This window comes from Anabrus simplex, chromosome 6, assembly GCF_040414725.1.
Source record: "Anabrus simplex isolate iqAnaSimp1 chromosome 6, ASM4041472v1, whole genome shotgun sequence".
Taxonomy (NCBI): Eukaryota; Metazoa; Arthropoda; class Insecta; order Orthoptera; family Tettigoniidae; genus Anabrus; species Anabrus simplex.
The window spans coordinates 142,211,931-142,231,525 of record NC_090270.1 but is presented as its reverse complement, the minus strand read 5'-3'; the positions used below and the strand labels follow the sequence as shown (position 1 = coordinate 142,231,525).

At 39.4% G+C, this 19,595-nt stretch overlaps 1 protein-coding gene across 1 annotated transcript in view; it reads left to right on the top strand.

The window, feature by feature from the left end:
- Window positions 1-19,595, top strand: part of LOC136875580 (WD repeat domain phosphoinositide-interacting protein 3) — a 98,256-nt gene that overhangs the window by 48,520 nt on the left and 30,141 nt on the right. Inside the window, exon 7 of the mRNA XM_068228080.1 lies at window positions 1,934-2,055. Within this exon, the coding sequence (XP_068084181.1) occupies window positions 1,934-2,055 (122 nt within the window). The remainder of the gene's footprint in view (window positions 1-1,933; window positions 2,056-19,595) is intronic.

The window sequence follows — 19,595 nt, the reverse complement described above, 5'->3', positions numbered from 1 at the left end:
TGCAGCATCCCGTAAAACATTGCTTTCCAACTAGCGCGTGGGGCACACCAGCTCTGTACTCGGTGGCACTGTTCCCCTCCTTCCCCATGTAGCGGCCGGTGCGACTGCATATGTGCCTGAGAGACAGTAGAGTAACATACACTTCATTGCATGGGAGAAACAAGCTTATTAGCACCGTGTGTGGTAGAATTAAGTTTTTTTAAATCCAGAGTTTGTTATTTTAAAATCAGCTTAGAGCTGGAAATATAACAAATTTTCCTTTTAAAAGTATTAAATTTGCCTTCTTGGAGCGTACCAGACGTTGTTACAGAATTGCACAAATCCAATGCCCAATTCAAAGAAATTAACGATATGGCACCTCAACTTTAAATATATATGACACCATTTTCAGCACGTCCTGAAAAATCACCACCATATTTCCAAACAGAGCTGATAAAACTGCAGTGCGACACAATCTTAAACGACAGATACAACCACTACATCAGTGATTTAATTTTGTTTTATATAGGTGTTCATGCACAGGAATTTCCAAAACTTCATGCACTTGCCTTAAAATTTACGACAATGTTTTGTACAACTTATGCATACAAACAAATGTTTTCAATTGCAAATTCAAATAAAAGTAAAACCAGGACTTCTCTATCTGATGCTGACGTAGAGGCCGTACTTGGAATTTCTGCTGCCAGATCGATTGAACCCAATATTGGTAAAATAGTTGCGACAAAACTGTGTCAACAGTCGACTTAAATGCTAAATGTACACAAAGGCAAACAAAAAATATGTAGAGAAAAGATGGTGTGTTTATTTGTTCACAAAATTGCCATTAATAATTGCTTACGTAAGCTGCACGCTTACTTGACCTGTGGTTCTTCTTCTGCCACTTCCCATGTTTTTCCACCTCACCGGTGCTACAGCTCAGCACCAGTGCTGCTGCCGGCATCGGTGTGGGCCCTGGTGGCACCTCAGTTGGAAAGGCCTGCCTTAAAATGTCTACCATTATGACCTGAGCAGCACCGCGCACATTTGAACTTCTGTCAGGAACAGCTGCCAGGAATACGCAGCTTGCAGATTGGTGACGAGTGGGATTAAGGGACAAATCATGGTTCTGTCTGGATACTGACGGCCACTGAATTTGAGTCTGGAGACCTCCTGGCCAACTCAGTGATCCACACTTCATTATAGAGTGGCACACTGCCATCACGAGAGGTATCGTGGTACGGGGTGCCATTTTCTGTGATTCCTGCTCCTTACTGGTGGTGATTGAAGTAACATTGATGGGATGGTGATACATCCAGAAAATTCTGTGACAGTCTGTGCTTCTCTTCTTGGTGCAGCTTAATATAATTTTCTACCACGATAATGTACGGCCTCACACCACATGGGTATATTTGGCCTGCCTTCATGATGTCAATAAGTTTCCTTGGACAGTAAGGTCTCCAGAATATTTGCCTATTGAGAACATTTTGGACCAGATTGAATAGCAACTTCGGCTAGTTGCAACTACTGCAGATTTCGAGGGCCATTTGCTCCAGCAGTGTCATCATCTTCCTCAGTAGAACGTCCGACATCTGTGTGCCTCCATGTCCGACCTTATCACCGCCTTTCTCTATGCTACGGGTGGTCTAACACCATACTAAATGGATCCTGAAAGTGTTTGTTACTCGGCAGTAAATGCTTGATTTGTTACAATATTTTGATGTTTCCTTTATACCACCATATCCTGTGCTTATACCCACTTACATGCCCTTGCAATGGCTCCTTCATGATTTGCATTTTTTTTTTAATGAGTGTACATATAAGTGAAATATTATTCCTTCAGAGGAAAATTGTTAATTGATGGACATGCATAAAATATGATTATTGTATTTTTGATGTTTGGAAGAAACAGGGTTGGTTTCTTTTTTTCCTTCAAATGATTGTTTATTTGTTCCAGCCTTGCTTCGGCCACTTTCTTACCTAAGTACTTCAGCTCAAGTTGGAGTTTTTGCAAGTTCCAGGTACCTGGTGGACCACAGTGCATGTGTGCCTTTGGTGCTGACAGTAATTCTGTCATAGGTATGATGAAAGTTTTTTATTTGCTGCTTGTGTTTATGCTTACTTGGAGTGTCTTGAGTGTTGGTATCAGTATGGATACATGCTGCAAAGAATACCTCTGGGTTAGTTGTTTCCTCTCCATGGATGTGGTCCAGTGTCCATATTTCTAGGAAATTTAATAAAATTGCTTTTAAATTTATTTTCAAAGAAAATTAATACATATGAAATTGGGTGACAGTCTGTAACATTTTTTAAACTTAAAAATATGCATTAAATGTTTACCCTCTGATTTTTATTCAATATTTCTAATAGTCCACTCTGTTATTTCAGCCATTTCATCAGGAAATTCCTTATTTGTTTTCTAATGGATTTGTCCCAAACAGTTGACAAATAACACACAATAAACTGAAACAAATGTGTTATGTAGTCAATAAGAGAGTGTTTGAACTGCTCACATCCACAAATTCACCATAGTAACTTAATTACTAAGGTTGGAGGTACAGAGGTCCACCAAACTGATTCTAATGGTAGTGATGATTATCAATCAAAATCAGCTAACATCAGAATTTCAGCATGCATTGATGGAATGGAAAGTTAAATTCATCAGTATATCTCATGCAGATAACGCTGAATATAACAAAGCTGTTGATGATTTCTGTAGTTTTCTCCAGTACCATAAAACTTCTACCAGGCCCTAAACACCCAGATACTAAGTATTATGGGGCCAGAAAAAAGCGTAGGCTTGCCATCAGAAAGAAAACTTTCAATAAATCCTCCAATCCTGAACGGACATCGAGACGATCCTGTGAGAAATGCAGAAGCAAATATAATTAAGAACTTACTCAATACCAATTCCATAATCAATGTAATAAGGCAGTAAGAAGCTTTCTCGAACTAGCATCTAAATCTTGTAAAATCAAAATTCCAGAAATATTTTGATGAGTTTGGAAAAGCTTTCTCAGTTGAAAATAAGAATGAAAGAAATAATTACCCTCCTAAGATCACTGAAACTGAAAGTATCTGTTTAGGTGACTTATTTAGTAGCATCACTCCCAAAGACAAGATAGCTAAAGCAACATGCCACATAGCTATGGACACTGCTCCAAGGCCTAATGGGGTTCTCATAAGAGTTATTAGGGATGATATGACTTGTGAAATAATAGCCATGATTGCTATTAGAATGCTGTCAACAGGGAAAATACCTACCTGTTTTAAAACAGCTAGGATAATTTTGCTGCATCTCTCTCTCTCTCTCATTCTCCTCAACCTGATGGTTGGTGGGTGGCATGACTGTCCTCGTCCAACGACCTTCTATCCTGAGCCAGCTGCTTGATTAGTTGATATGGACGTTTCCCTTTAATGCCATCGAGGAACCCTGCTCTAGGTCGTCCTCTTCTAGTCTTTCCTTCCAGTTTCCCTTCAAGCAGTGTGGTGCACCATGGTGAATGCCGGAGTAAATGACCTGTCCAACTACACCTTCTTTTCGCGATCATTTTCTCTAGACTGATGGTTTCTTCAGCTCTCTTGAGAACTTCATTTGTTAGCCTGTGAGTCCAGGGAATTCGTAACATTCGACGCCAGCACCACATTTCAAATTCATTTATTCTTTTATCAGCCTGTAATAGAGTCCAGGTTTCAGAACCATAGGTCGCAATGCTCCAAATGAAGCTCTTAATGAAATGCTTTCTTACTGGTAGTGATATTGCCTTGGAGGTCAATAGGCTTCTTTTTTTATTGAAAGCTTCTTTAGCCTGGGCTATTCGAGAACAGACGTCCTTTTCACACCTCCCATCAGATTTTTGATGCTTCCCAAATAACTGAACTGATTTACTTGAGTCAATTTTTCTCCTTCCAACCAAACATTAACATCCTGTTTACCATCCGGAGTACATTTCATTATCTTGGTTTTTGTTTTGTTAACCTTCATATTACATTTTAGTTTTAGTAGATCATTCAGTTTCTTTAGTGAGGTCTCTATCTCTTTCTCAGTTTCAGCTATGAGGGCAATATCATCCAAAAAATTCTGCTGCATAAGAAGGCCAAAACTAATATTCTGTCAAATTGGAGGGTAGAAGGGTAATAGAAAGCGTTTTAGATAGAAAACTGCATTTTTTCATTAGCTTCAATGAAGGCCAGAGTTGATTCTGCAGTCAACCAGGGATCCTTGTAAACACATCCATTCTTGCAGGCCTATCATAATCAACTAAAGAGATAAATCAAGATACAAGCATAGTCTATACTGATACATCGAAAGCTTGTGATAGCTTAGGACATACACTACCGCTCATTAATTTCAATACACCGAATAATTGGCATCTAGTTCTCCGTAGATATGGTCTAATATTGTGGGTACGGTTGAGGAAGCAAAGGAATAGTACAAAAGTTGTACACATGTCATGATTTTTGTTTGTGGTCATCGAGATACAATAGTATCCAACAAACAGTGTTGTGTACACAAACGTTATTTACCTATCGGATATGTTTGTTTACCTATTTGCTAACAGACACCGCATTTGGTGCACCTGTGTTGTTCCCTCTAATGATGTGATATCTACAGCGAACGGCAAGCATTGCTAAGATACATAACATGTGGTTCCTGCATGTCAGTTACTTCGTGGCATTTGAAGTGTGCACATCACTAGTACGGCTCCACAAGTGGAGATATCCATAGAAAAATGTGCTGCAATTGTAGCACTTAGCCAAGCAGGTTTATCTATTCACCAAATTGCAAAACAGTGTAGTGTGTCTATAGGGGGAGTGCAATACACCCTTCACTGCCAGAAGACAACAGTTAGCAATCAGGACATACCACGACCAGGACGACCTCGTAAAACAACTAAAAGTGATGATAAATATATCAGAATTACCAGTAAGAGAAATAGATTCAAAACAGCGCCTCAAATTCATGCAGAATTGGTAGAAATGAACACGACAACAATATCTGTTGCAACAGTAAAAAGGAGACTGATTTGTAGGGGAAAGGGTAGCCCAGCAGTGTGTTCTACCTACAGTTAAACATGGTTTAGGTTCTATTATGGTTTGGGGATGTTTTGCTGGAGATAGAGTTGGCAACATTGTGAAAATAGAAGGATGTATGGATCAGAAGCAGTACCACCGCATACTTCAGTATCAAGAAGATGTACAATATTAGAAGGATCCACCTTTCAATACTTCGTTGTAAGTTGAACTAAAAAGAAGTCGCAACTTGTTTATTGAGGCCGGTTTCAATACATAACAAGTGTCATCATCAGCCAAATAGTAAAGTAGGGCAAGATATAAAGATCTTAAAACAACTAATACATTGAACACAGGCAAAAAATTAACATTGATTCATATCGTAGCAATTCAGTTAATGTCCAAAACACAATGATCGCAGTCAAGAGAGTAAACAGAACATCATTGTCTTGCGCCGAAAACAAATATAGTTGAAGTTCACAAGCAGGTCGAGTATGCACTTATGTAGAGTCGTAGCTAGGCAGATCTTGTAGGCATTTGTTTCTCAGGCCGAAGAGTAAAAGGTGACGTAATTGAAGTCTTAGGATAACAGTGTAGGATTTAATTTCGTCAAATTCAAAGTAGATATATAAGTTTGAGAATAATTTAAAACATTAAAAAGAATAAAGCCAAATAAAAATATATTAAAAATAGGAAGAAATAATAAAAGAAAATTGCAATGTGAGGTTCAACTCGAAACAACTTGCCATAGTAATTGATAGATGAATGGGAGATGATAAATAGAGAAAAGGTTGGGGAACGTTTTATTAGAGGGTGGTGGTGGTGGTGGTGGTGGTGATTATTGCTATTAGAGGAAGTACAAATGGGTAAATATCTTCTATAAAACACTAAACCGAGGAAAAAAGAGGAAGAGGTCCGACACTTCGAAAAATGAAGATATCGGTAAAGGGAAACAAGGGCCACGAAGGGCGTGAAAATGAAAGACTCCCTAGCCCTCGCAAACCTAATAGCGTCGGGGTCGGAAAAGAACAAGAGTTGACCAATGGAGGTCGGACAGGATAGATGAAAGTGAGGAGCCTGGCACAAGTAAGTGGAAGCAATGCCAGGACTCAGCTAAGGGCCCCGTGGTCGCCAACCCACGCTACAAAGTTCAGAGCCCCTGGGGGGGTTAGAGAGTGGGAAGGAAAGGAAAAATGGAAGGGATCTGATATTTCGAAAAATGAAGATATCGGTCAAAGGAAGACAAGGGCCACAAAGGGCGTGAAAATGAAAGACTCCCTAGCCCTCGGAAACCTAATAGCATCGGGGTCGGAAAAGAACAAGAGTTGACCAAGGGAGGTCGGACAGGATAGATGATAGTGAGGAGCCTGGCACAAGTAAGTGGAAGCAATGTCAGGACTCAGCTAAGGGCCCCCTAGTTGCCAAACCACGCTCCGAAGTTCAGAGCCCCTGGGGCTTAGAGGGTGGGAGGGAAAAGGAAGAGAAAGGGGGGGGGACTAAGGAGGATCAAGGGGGGGTGTTTTAAGTGCCACAACTGTAATTCTTCTTACATAGGTCAGACTGGTCGTTTCAAAATTAGGTACCTTGAACACGTTAATGCAATAAAGCACAACAGATTTTCGGCAGTGGGACAACACATACATGACACTAAACATGTTTTCACTACAATAAACCAGGATATTGAAATTCTCAGCACTCTGAATAAAGGCCCTCTCCTAGACATCACCGAAAACTGTTTTATACACCTTGACCAGTTTTTCAATCCAAATCTTAATCTGAATGATATTTCTGAGAAGCCAAATGCCCTTTTCGATTTTCTCATCTCCATTTTAAATAACCTGAAGTCAACAAGTAAGAGATCAATCTTTCACAATTTACACAATACCCTCTCATGCCACTTCCCCCTTTCGCAACACCCCCCTTGATCCTCCTTAGTTCCACCCCCCCCCCCCTTCTCTTCCTTTTCCCTCCCACCCTCTAAGCCCCAGGGGCTCTGAACTTCGGAGCGTGGTTTGGCAACCAGGGGGCCCTTAGCTGAGTCCTGACCTTGCTTCCACTTACTTGTGCCAGGCTCCTCACTTTCATCTATCCTGTCCGACCTCCCTTGGTCAACTCTTGTTCTTTTCCGACCCCGATGCTATTAGGTTTCCGAGGGCTAGGGAGTCTTTCATTTTCACGCCCTTCGTGGCCCTTGTCTTCCTTTGGCCGATACCTTCATTTTTCGAAATATCGGATCCCTTCCATTTTTCCTTTCCTTCCCACTCTCTAACCCCCCAGGGGCTCTGAACTTTGTAGCGTGGGTTGGCGACCACGGGGCCCTTAGCTGAGTCCTGGCATTGCTTCCACTTACTTGTGCCAGGCTCCTCACTTTCATCTATCCTGTCCGACCTCCCTTGGTCAACTCTTGTTCTTTTCCGACCCCGACGCTATTAGGTTTGCGAGGGCTAGGGAGTCTTTCATTTTCACGCCCTTCGTGGCCCTTGTTTCCCTTTACCGATATCTTCATTTTTCGAAGTGTCGGACCTCTTCCTCTTTTTTCCTCGGCTTAGTGTTTTATAGAAGATATTTACCCATTTGTACTTCCTCTAATAGCAATAATCACCACCACCACCACCACCACCACCCTCTAATAAAACGTTCCCCAACCTTTTCTCTATTTATCATCTCCCATTCATCTATCAATTACTACGGCAAGTTGTTTCGAGTTGAACTTCACATTGCAATTTTCTTTTATTATTTCTTCCTATTTTTAATATATTTTTATTTGGCTTTATTCTTTTTAATGTTTTAAATTATTCTCAAACTTATATATCTACTTTGAATTTGACGAAATTAAATCCTACACTGTTATCCTAAGACTTCAATTACGTCACCTTTTACCCTTCGGCCTGAGAAACAAATGCCTACAAGACCTGCCTAGCTACGACTCTACATAACTGCATACTTGACCTGCTTGTGAACTTCAACTATATTTGTTTTCGGCGCAAGACAATGATGTTCTGTTTACTCTCTTGACTGCGATCATTGTGTTTTGGACATTAACTGAATTTCTACGATATGAATCAGTGTTAATTTTTTGCCTGTGTTCAATGTATTAGTTGTTATAAGATCTTTATATCTTGCCCTACTTTACTATTTGGCTGATGATGACACTTGTAATGTGTCGAAACTGGTCCCAATAAACAAGTTGTGACTTCTTTTTAGTTCAACTTACAACGAAGTATTGAAAGGTGGATCCTTCTAATATTGTACATCTTCTTATTTCTCTATTCAATACGGAACGATCATGAAGTTTTTAACTTTAAATACTTCAGTATCATGCAATACCGAGTGGATTGCACTTAATAGGGAAAGGGTTCACCTTACAACAGGATAATGACCCAAAACATCGGTCGGCATACTGTACGAACTACATTGCATCAAAGGAAAAACAGGAAGTACTGAAAGATATGGTATGGCCGTCCCAAAGTCCTGTTTGTAATCCCATTGAAATGGTCTGGGATGAAGTGGACAGACATATCAGGGAAGTTAATATATCCAGCAAGGAACATCTCTGGAATATTGTTAAAGGAGAACACAGCACAAAAACACATATTTCGTTATTCATTGCTAAATATGTATTATGGGAATGTAATAACAATGCTGTTAATCTGGTGCCTCTATGTCCAACCATTCTCAAGTTATGTGCGGAAGTAGTAACTGGTCGTTATGTCACTGCACTGTAGTCTACCTGGTAGCCTTGACGCTGGGAGTAAACTCGCGCAGTCTTTTCCTACACTCCATCTGCTGCTGACGTGTTCTTCTGTTGCCAGTGTTAGTGGGCTTATTTTTGTTTATAATGGTTGTAAATATCATTCGTCCGTTTCAGTATGAGCCAGAACGAATTTTTTTTTTGCTGATGTCCATTCAGATAGCAATCTTGACATGGGTATGCTAAACACTACAGACCGTGCTGGCATGCGAATTTGGTGTAAATGTAATGAGTGTACCATCATGGATACGGATGAAGAAAGTGTATGCTGTTGTGAATTAGACAATGTAAAAAGAGTGAAATCTGAGAAATTTATGTGTATAACAAGAAATCCGTCGTTTACAAGGCTTATTTTAGACCGTGAAGTATTGACAATGACAAGGCATAACATGAGCTTAAAAACAAAGAACATGGCAAGGAAACATTTACTGACAGCGTTAAATCCATCAAATAGAACTTGGCGTTTTATTTGTTACAAACAGTTCACTTCATGGGTAAATTCATGGACTGCGATTGGTAAAAAGAACAGAGTTGTCATACCATCATGTGTTGTCAACACCATAAGGAACACATTTCCGGAACCCGATGGCACCTATGTGGTCTTCAAACTGTAAATGAAAAAATTAAAACAGTAGAATTATGTAAGAGTTTCCTAAGCTTGTTTATATGATAAATATAGATAATGTGTTATTTTGACATGAAGTACGGTACCTCATTTATTGTTGCAAGTGAAATTGTGAGAAGTGCTTCTTGATTAGGTCGTCATTGGAAGGTCGAGGTATTGGAGCGATGTTTTTAGGCAGCGACAGATCCATTGCTTGATCTTCAGGTGAGGATCTACTATAGTTAGTTTGCAAGAGATATATTTTGTTCATTATTGCCTTCTTCCATCCATCGCTTGACGCCTCATATTTCTGTTTTATCACCCACGCTCCTGTTGATTTTGAGTACTGAGTTTTGATACCATCTTTCAATGTATTGATGTTCCAATTATAGTCCAATGCAGCAATCACTAACCGGAGCTTTAAGCCTCTGTATGAGAAATGAACTCTTTTAGGAGCATATTTCAAACGAAGGTTGTAATAACTTTCTAGGCTTCCGGTGTGAACGTAATGTTTTATATGTTCCACATCTTTTAAAAAAGATTTGTGTAAAACTATTTTCTTCAAGGCTTCATATGAACTTGAATTTCCTTTAATCCACATTTTCTTTCTCTCTTCCTCCTCCGTTAATGTATCGTGCTCACAGGATTTCCATTCACCGTTTTCTAACCACTTATGCTTATATTTTACGTGGTGCAAAATTGACGTAAATTTATCGATTATTTCCAATACATGTTTGTGCTGCCCACCATAAAGCCTTCCACGCTTGAACTTCTGGATGATTTTTATTGAGAGCTTTCATCTTTTTCATTAGACTTTTTGATATGCCAAACATCGATTCATGTTCTATATCAGGATACTGCGTTCTCAGTAAATACCTTACTCCTTTGTGTCTGTCGAAAAGGAAGAGTTTTATATTATAATTTTCTTCCTGTAAATCTCCCTCATCGCGATTTCACACACAGCCCTTTCAAGATCACCTTTCACCATCACTCTCTGAACAAGTTCCAAATGAGCTATGCGGCCTGTATGTATATCCATTAGTGAATACACTAAATATTTGGCTGAAAAGCCGGGAGAATCATGTTGGCCATCTCCGCCTAACCAAATGGGTTTGGCACTGCTTTTCAAACAGTCAATAACATTAGTCCTTTCTTTATCCCAAGCACCCTCCACTGTCGGACCAGTTACTCTATGAATAATTCTATCATATACAGTTCGTGACATCATATGTAAGTTAATGGACTTGCAGAATAACTGAAAAGGTTCAAACAGAATGCCTGACATCAATAATGCTGATGATATTAGGACATTTGCTTCCGGTTTCTTTCCTTCCATAGGTTGAGAATACCAACAGACTTTATTACCACAATCGCAAAGTGATTTTACGCACAACATAGTCCCTTTAATGTAATGTGAAATGTTTTTCACTTTACTTTTACAAATGTAACAAATTTCAAAGAGTGTGAGCAAACTTGTCCCCGCTACAAAGAAATATGAACCTGTAATATGTACATCGTCCTGAGTGTGTTCGTTATCAGTATTACTAACATTTCACTGTCACTTTCATCTGGTTCATAGAAACTGTCATTCAACTGTTTTCCCATTACGTCACTGTTCAAGTTTGTGCCGGAAGTTGCAACGTTGAAGTATTTTCTAGCTATTTCACTTCCTAACTCACACTGTATTTCTACACTACATTCTTGTCTGTCTGGTGAAATATTTTCACTCATATCATTCTGAACGTCGTGTATATCATTAGTGTTATCACTTTCGTTTAATACTGTGTCAACAAACTCCCTTTGTCTTTTAGCCTCATACCTTTCCGTCCTGCTCTTTTTAGTTTCTGACGAGTACTCCCACAGTGTATTTTGTGAAGCGGCTTCCATATGAATTAGCATTTCTGCCTGAGAAGTATCTCCATCTGTCGACGCCAGACATCTTATTGAAGGAACAGACCCTGGCTTCAATTTCGGACCTTGCAGCTTTTCCGTAGGCATCACCTTCATTTTCAAAAGTTGTGTTTCATCATAGTCTGTATTTTTAAAATGCACTGAGCACACAGTAGCTCCTTTACTGGGAGAAAAGTGTTTCCTCTTGCAAAATTGTACACAACTGCTAAACCTCCGAGGCGACTTACTTCGATTTGGAAACCTATGGAAATGTATTTCTTTCTCTCTACACTTTTGGTTTCTACTCGTTGTGTTGTTACAGCCATACACACTACAGGAAGGCATTTCGACAAACAATCACCGCACTATTATAATAAACAACACTTCAAGTAAACGGAAGAGCGGCTGAGCGCGTACTGCAATAATTAACTGGATGGCTCGCTCAGCGCTTACAGCGCAGTGATGTCACAGCTACTCGTGTTTCCTTAGTTCACCGGCCTGCGGAGCGGCACACAGCAAAAGCAAATATATAGTTGAACACTGTCCGATACACTCTTTGATTCTGAGGCAACTTGATTTTTGTGTTGTGTTCTCCTTTAAGGATTGTAGAATCATATAGATTCACGATACCTACAAAAACTGATTGACTGCATGCCTTGAGTTTGTGAGGAGGAGGATACTTTGATGAAAGTAAAATATAATGATTGTGATTGTATTATATATGTGTAAGTTAATATACGGTAATTATCTTTTGTGAGAAATAACGTTTGATTTGTGTTGTAAAACTGAAATACCAGGGTGTATTGAAATTAATGAGTGGTAGTGTACACATTTAAAATCAACATTATTCGCCTAAGGAATTCCAGCTAAACTAATAAATCTAATAACAGAATAGAATAATAGAACATATGCAGTAAAATCATGAGTCAAAAATTTATTGACGAATGACATTACTTTATCACTGTTCTGAACATCAGTATTTTATCCTGCACTGACAGTGAACTCTTGTAAAGTGGCGACGATAATTTGATGACTCGTTAGACACGATTGGTATGTCATTATCAGGGTGAAATAAAGAAGTCTCTCTCTCCTTATCGTCACTATCACTGGAATCTAATTCCAAATTAAGATCATCTGAATCTTCCGCTTTCAGTAACTCAGTCACTTGCTCAAGAGAGATAAAAATTGTTTACTTGCCATGACTACTTGTTATATCACTCAGCGCCGCTTGAATTCCAACTGCACACTTCACAGACCTTGCGACTGGCACATGTTTATTGAGTTCACGTGGCCCATGATGTGGGAAATTACTCCAAGCTGTAACAAAATGATCTTCCCACTATCTACTGACAAACAGATATACTGTGTCACCTTACACGCTTTTGAACATAAAAAGTTGGTGCAAATATGATATTTTACACATGAAACCTAAACTATGGTCGGATATGGGAGCGAATGTGTTAAATGTTCCAATCCAGGTTCTTCTAATTTTACTATTCCTGATTGTTTTCAATCACCTAAGCCCTCCCTCTGTCTCCATCATCTGCTTTGGCATCCTTTCCTCATCCATCCTCTTAACATGTCCAAACCATCTAATTTTATCCCTCTCCATTCGATCGTAAAGCTTTTTCACTCCGACTTCCTCATTTCTTACTCTGTCTTTCTTCAAAATTTCAGTTCACTGGCCTGGATTTTATTCTCCTGTCCTTTTATCATTGTTCAGGTCTTCACTGCATATGTCAGTATTGGGCAGGAGTACATCTTATAGTAATTAAATCAATAAAAGTAAACTTCAACCTGTTTGATACTATATATTTGCTTTAAGCAAATTAATTATTTGTAGAACATGTTTCATTCCTTAGGAACATCTTCAGCTATATAACTTTGCTTAGGTGAAATTACACAGAATTTTCTTCTTCTAAAAAAAAAATCTTAACCTTTGTTATGCTTAAGACAAAACTAATTTAAAAAATTAAAATATTTGGGAAGGGTTGAGTGGGGCAGTGAAATAGGAAGGGAAAATGGATCTACTTACGTAGGTGCTTTGAAAAGTTCTCGGAATGTACTAGAATTATCTTACCTCGGTGGAACTGCTTTTATTTTTCAACATAGTCTCCCTGTAGACTAATGCATTTGGTCCAGCGATGTTCCAATGCCTTGATCCCATCTCGAATATGAGATTCCTCCAGGCCTGCAAAATACCTCTCCAATTTGGCTGTCAGTTCTTCCCTTGTAGAAAATCTCCGTCCACCGAGGAAAATTTCCAGCTTGGGGAATAGATGAAAGTCTGATGGTGCCAAATCAGGTGAATAAGGTGGATGTGGCAACAATTCGTACCCCAGTTCATGAAGTTTTGCCATGGCAATAACACTTGTGTGCGGCAGAGCGTTGTCCTGATGAAAGATGACCTTTCTCCTTGCCAAACCAGGCCTTGTTTCGCATGTCCTTTCCTGTAGTTGGTTTAGGAGGTTTGCATAGTATTGCCCCGTAATTGTTTGGCCAGTAGGAAGATAATCTATCAGCAGAATGCCTTTTGCATCCCAGAAAACTGAGGCCATGACCTTTCCGCCCAAACGCACTGCCTTTGCTTTCTTTGGTGGTGGTGATTTAGCATGTTTCCACTGCTTTGACTGCTGTTTTGTCTCTGGGGTATAGTAGTGGACCCAAGTTTCATCTGTAGTCACAAACCGGCGCAAAAAAATCTTGTTGGTTGCACTGAAAACGGGCCAGAATTTGTTTGGATATTTCCAATCTGGTGCGTTTATTATCCAATGTCAAGAGCCGCGGCACCCATCTTGCGGATAATTTTTTCATACCCAATTCTTCTGTTAAAATATAATATATCCGTTCAGAAGACATCCCTGCAGCTTCAGCAATCTCCCGCACTTTCAGTCGACGATCCTCCATGACCATTTTATGCACTTTTGCGATAAATTCTGGGGTCGTAACACTTTTTGGCCGTCCACTACGCGGATCATCATCCAAGCTCTCCCAACCAAATTTAAACTCGCTGGTCCACTTGGCAACAGTTGAAAATGAAGGAGCAGAGTCTCCCAGTGTGTTCTGAAAGTTGGCATGAATTTCCTTTGCTTTCATACCTTTCTTTACAAAGTATTAAATCACTGCTCGAATCTCAGTTTTTTCTATTGTCACAAATCACTACGCGGGAACAACAACAAAGAGTTGTCACTACCACACTCCTGCAGCTAGAGCACTGACGTGCCACGTGTTCACTCACAAAGGATGAGTGATTATTGCGCGGGAACCTCGTTGCTCTAGCACTGACATCTAGCGGTGATTCCGAGAACTTTTCAAACTGTCCTTGTATGTTCTAACCTAATTTAAAACAATTTCCTATTCACTTGAATAGATCCCCCTGTGGGTGGGGGCAGTAGAATAACACCCATGATATCCACTGCCTGTCGTAAGAGGCGACTAAAAGGGGCCCAGGGGCTCTGAACTTGGAAACGTGGGTTGGCAACCCCGGGTTCCTTAGCTGAGTCCTGGCATTGGTTCCACTTACTTGTCCCAGGCTCCTCACTTTAATCTATCCTATTCGATCTCCCTTGGTCAGCTCTTGTTCTTTTCCGACCCCGACGGTATTAGATCACTCGAGGCCTAGGGAGTCTTCACTTTCACGCCCTTCGTAGCCTTTGTCTTTCTTTGGCCGATACCTTCATTTTTCGAAGTGTTAGATCCTTTCCATTTTTTCCCTCTGTTGCCTAGTTGTACTTCCTCTTACAATATAATCACCACCACCACCACCACCACCACCACCACCACCACCACCACCACTCACTTAAATAGATATTTTTAACATGTTAGTATACAGCACTATTGTTCATATGTGATGTGTATAGGACTTTTCAGTCTATGTTACTTCTTAATTTTTAAAAGAACTGTTCTCTTCAGCTCCTCTTCTTTTCCTAAATGAGTACATAATGCCGTTTGATTTAATTTGTTGAAATTGGATCTCTTGAATTTTTGTTTATTAAGGAATTCTCTGAAGCTGATTGCTGACTTATTGATGTTATGAAAAAGCTTTCCCAAAGTGTGCAGTGAAACGAAAGTGGGGGATTGCTTTGTATTAATGTGTGTTAAAATTTGCACAGGGGAACCTAGTATTTAAATGAATGGTTTCTCACCTTGTTATGTCAGTAACCTACTGTGTCCTGGAGGGGTCTAGCAGCAACTGATGCGGCTTTCCGTCTAGTGAAATAATGTGCATGTTCTGAAGCTTGCTCCTCCCCTGGGGGAGGCAAGGCTGTAGAGTGGGGAGGAGACGTGTTGCTTACGGTCACGGTTTCAGTGGCTTCAGAAGACGGGGTAGGGGGAATAGATATTCGGGAGAACGGAGGCTCGATCGGTTTCCTTCTTGTACAGTCTGTATTATTTTTTATGCCTAATGCTTCCAGATGTGCTAGTATTCCTTCCTATAGGAGGTTCTTATTATCATTTATATCTTTAAGGTTATTGTCCTGATTACCTTGTTGATCTATATAAATATATACCATTTGTAGTGTGTTTAGTATATTAAGATTGTCACATCTTGCTCTATAGTACTGAACTGATGACCGGTTGCACTCATATGTTGGCCCATAGAGGAGACTTTTTTTTGCCTCTCATCATTAACGTGCTCAAGATATCTTACCGTAAAACTATGTCCGGTCTGCCCTACGTAAGATTTTTTTGCATTGGCAACAGTTCAGTTTGTTCACCCCTGAATCTAAATTATTATCCTTCCGTACTGAATTGTAGTTGAATTTTTTTTATTTATTATGAGTAATTCAGGTGAACTCATAACAGATCCCAGGGAATCACTGGAGAGGTGGAGGGAATATTTTGAACATCTTCTCAATGTAAAAGGAAATCATCATGGTGGTGTTGCAAACAGTCAAGCTCATGGGGAGGAGGAAAATGATGTTGGTGAAATTATGCTTGAGGAAGTGGAAAGGATAGTAAATAAACTCCATTGTCATAAGGCAGCAGGAATAAATGAAATTAGACCTGAAATGGTGAAGTATAGTGGGAAGGCAGGGATGAAATGGCTTCATAGAGTAGTCAAATTAGCGTGGAGTGTTGGTAAGGTACCTTCAGATTGGACAAAAGCAGTAATTGTACCTATCTATAAGCAAGGGAACAGGAAGGATTGCAATAACTATCGAGGTATCTCATTGATTAGTATACCAGGCAAAGTATTCACAGGCATCTTGGAAGGGAGGGTGCGATCAGTCGTTGAGAGGAAGTTGGATGAAAACCAGTGTGGTTTCAGACCACCGAGAGGCTGTCAGGATCAGATTTTCAGTATGCGCCAGGTAATTGAAAAATGCTACGAGAGGAATAGGCAGTTGTGTTTATGTTTCGTAGATCTAGAGAAAGCATATGACAGGGTACCGAGGGAAAAGATGTTCGCTATACTGGGGGACTATGGAATTAAAGGTAGATTATTAAAATCAATCAAAGGCATTTATGTTGACAATTGGGCTTCAGTGAGAATTGATGGTAGAATGAGTTCTTGGTTCAGGGTACTTACAGGAGTTAGACAAGGCTGTAATCTTTCACCTTTGCTGTTCATAGTTTACATGGATCATCTGCTGAAAGGTATAAAATGGCAGGGAGGGATTCAGTTAGGTGGAAATGTAGTAAGCAGTTTGGCCTATGCTGACGACTTGGTTTTAATGGCAGACTGTGCCAAAAGCCTGCAATCTAATATCTTGGAACTTGAAAATAGGTGCAATGAGTATGGTATGAAAATTAGCCTCTCGAAGACTAAATTGATGTCAGTAGGTAAGAAATCCAACAGAATTGAATGTCAGATTGGTGATACAAAGCTAGAACAGGTCGATAATTTCAAGTATTTAGGTTGTGTGTTTTCCCAGGATGGTAACATAGTAAGTGAGATTGAATCAAGGTGTAGTAAAGCTAATGCAGTGAGCTCGCAGTTGCGATCAGCAGTATTCTGTAAGAAGGAAGTCAGCTCCCAGACGAAACTATCTTTACATTGGTCTGTTTTTAGACCAACTTTGCTTTATGGGAGTGAAAGCTGGGTGGACTCAGGATATCTTATTCATAAGTTAGAAGTAACAGAATGATTGCTGGTACAAACAGGTGGGAACAATGGCAGGAGGAAACTCGGAATGAGGAGATAAAGGCTAATTTAGGAATAAACTCGATGGATGAAGCTGTACGCATAAACCGGCTTCGGTGGTGGGGTCATGTGAGGCGAATGGAGGAGGATAGGTTACCTAGGAGAATAATGGACTCTGTTATGGAGGGTAAGAAAAGTAGAGGGAGGCCAAGACGACGATGGTTAGACTCGGTTTCTAACGATTTAAAGATAAGAGGTATAGAACGAAATTAGGCCACAAAACTAGTTGCAAATCGAGGATTGTGGCGACGTTTAGTAAATTCTCAGAGGCTTGCAGACTGAACGCTGAAAGGCATAACAGTCTATAATGATAATGTATGTATGTATGTATGTATGTATTATTATTGCTAGTTGAGTACACAATTTTATAGTAATATTTTCTGAACAGATTCATTACTGCGTATATAGGGTATTGGGATTGTTCAAAGTGAACCTTACAATAAAGAAACTTTTTAATGTCCACCTATTCAATACAATAATAATGTTGTTATAAAGATGTAATTACAACATACTAATTATATACATTACTAGTTTCGATGCATTTTTGTGTCATCTTCAGCTGTATTGAATAGGTGGACATTAAAAGTTTATTTATTGTAATTCTCAGTTCAATATGGACAAAAAATGAAATTTCTTACGTTAAAAGTGAACCTAGTATATTTATCGTTCTTCTTTATCTCTGATGTTAGAATCGTGTGAAACCTCTGTTTGAATTTTCCAATTACAGTACTTTGTTTACCATGAGTCCAAAACCATTATATTGGGCTTGTTTACGGATAAAGAGCAGTTCTTTTTCTCGTTCTATGTGGGAGAGAGGTATATTGAATGCTCTGTATATGTGACTATAGTAAGCTGACTTTTTTTGTGACTGTAGTTGTAACAAGTGGTTCTTTATCATGGTAGGAGTAAAAGTGGGCTTTTTGTGCATCTTACAAGAAAACTCCTCCTTATCCTGTCTTATATCTACATCTAAAAAATTTATGGAACTTTTTTTCTTTTTCTGCGGTAAACTTTACTTTGGAATCTAATTAATTTAGAATATTAAGGATGCATAATATCAAGTGACAACAGAATACAGCTTGAATTAAATAACCGTATTCAGAAATCCAGTCAATTCTGTCAGCAAGTTCGGTATCTGCTCTGGAATAAACAAATGCCACTAAGATCAGACAAACTCTGTTTCGAACATTGTTATGATCTCCGCTTATACTATGTATATTCCCTACCTTGCATGCTGCTTTTTCTCCGATCACGTCGCCGCTGCTCCACGCATTCAACTACTACGCTCACCTGTCCTCTGGCTACTCAATTCATCACGTGACTCTGACGTTATCCTCTCCACGCTTCGCCTTCTCCGCTTGTATGTGTGCTGGTGCTTACCTATTGGACACGTGATAATGACGCTTCTGGAACATGCTGGCTTTCAGCCTCTTTACTTTTCTCGATCTTTCTGTACTGCTGTATATTCCCACTCCGCTGCTCCAAAAATTGAGTCTGCCTTCGTCTCTGAGTGGTGGAGCACCAAAATAACTGTGCTATGTTGTATAATGTCACTTCAATCTGTACTGTTATTTCTTCAAGTAATTTGGTGAGCAAGACTTATCATTATGTTATTTGGACATGAAATTTTCTATTGGGCCATCTGCCACAGCTGAACTTTTCTTCCGCCGGCTAAAATTTGTATCTTCAAATCACATATGCAAGACTTTATTTCTGCAAAAACCTTTCAATTCCGAACTGCGCTACGGACAATGTAAAAAATTGTAATCTCATCATCCGCCTCCTAGGACGTATGCTACTTTGTATTACAAATATCATAACAGATCCCGCAGCATAGACACACCCGGCGAAGAAAATCCTTTCCCCAGTTCGATCCTTACCCCACTTCCCCTTTCCCTTCCTTTCGCATTTCTTTTCTTTCAGGTTTTGCTCCTTTTATTCAGCTTTTATATTCTTCATTGTACGCTTTGTATTTGGTCATAAGGTTTTTTGGATACATTTCTTATCTATATTGTAAATGTGGCACATTTTTCTTATCTTCTCAGCTTTCCTCTATATAATTCACTATCTATCAAACTTTTATCTTCGATTTATTATCTTGTTGCAAAATGTTTCATTATTTATTTGTTTATTGTTAAATATATCTTATTTATATTGTTAATCTTTGGTTTTTTCTTGTTCCTATATTCTTTCATTTCTTGGCCTAGCTCCTT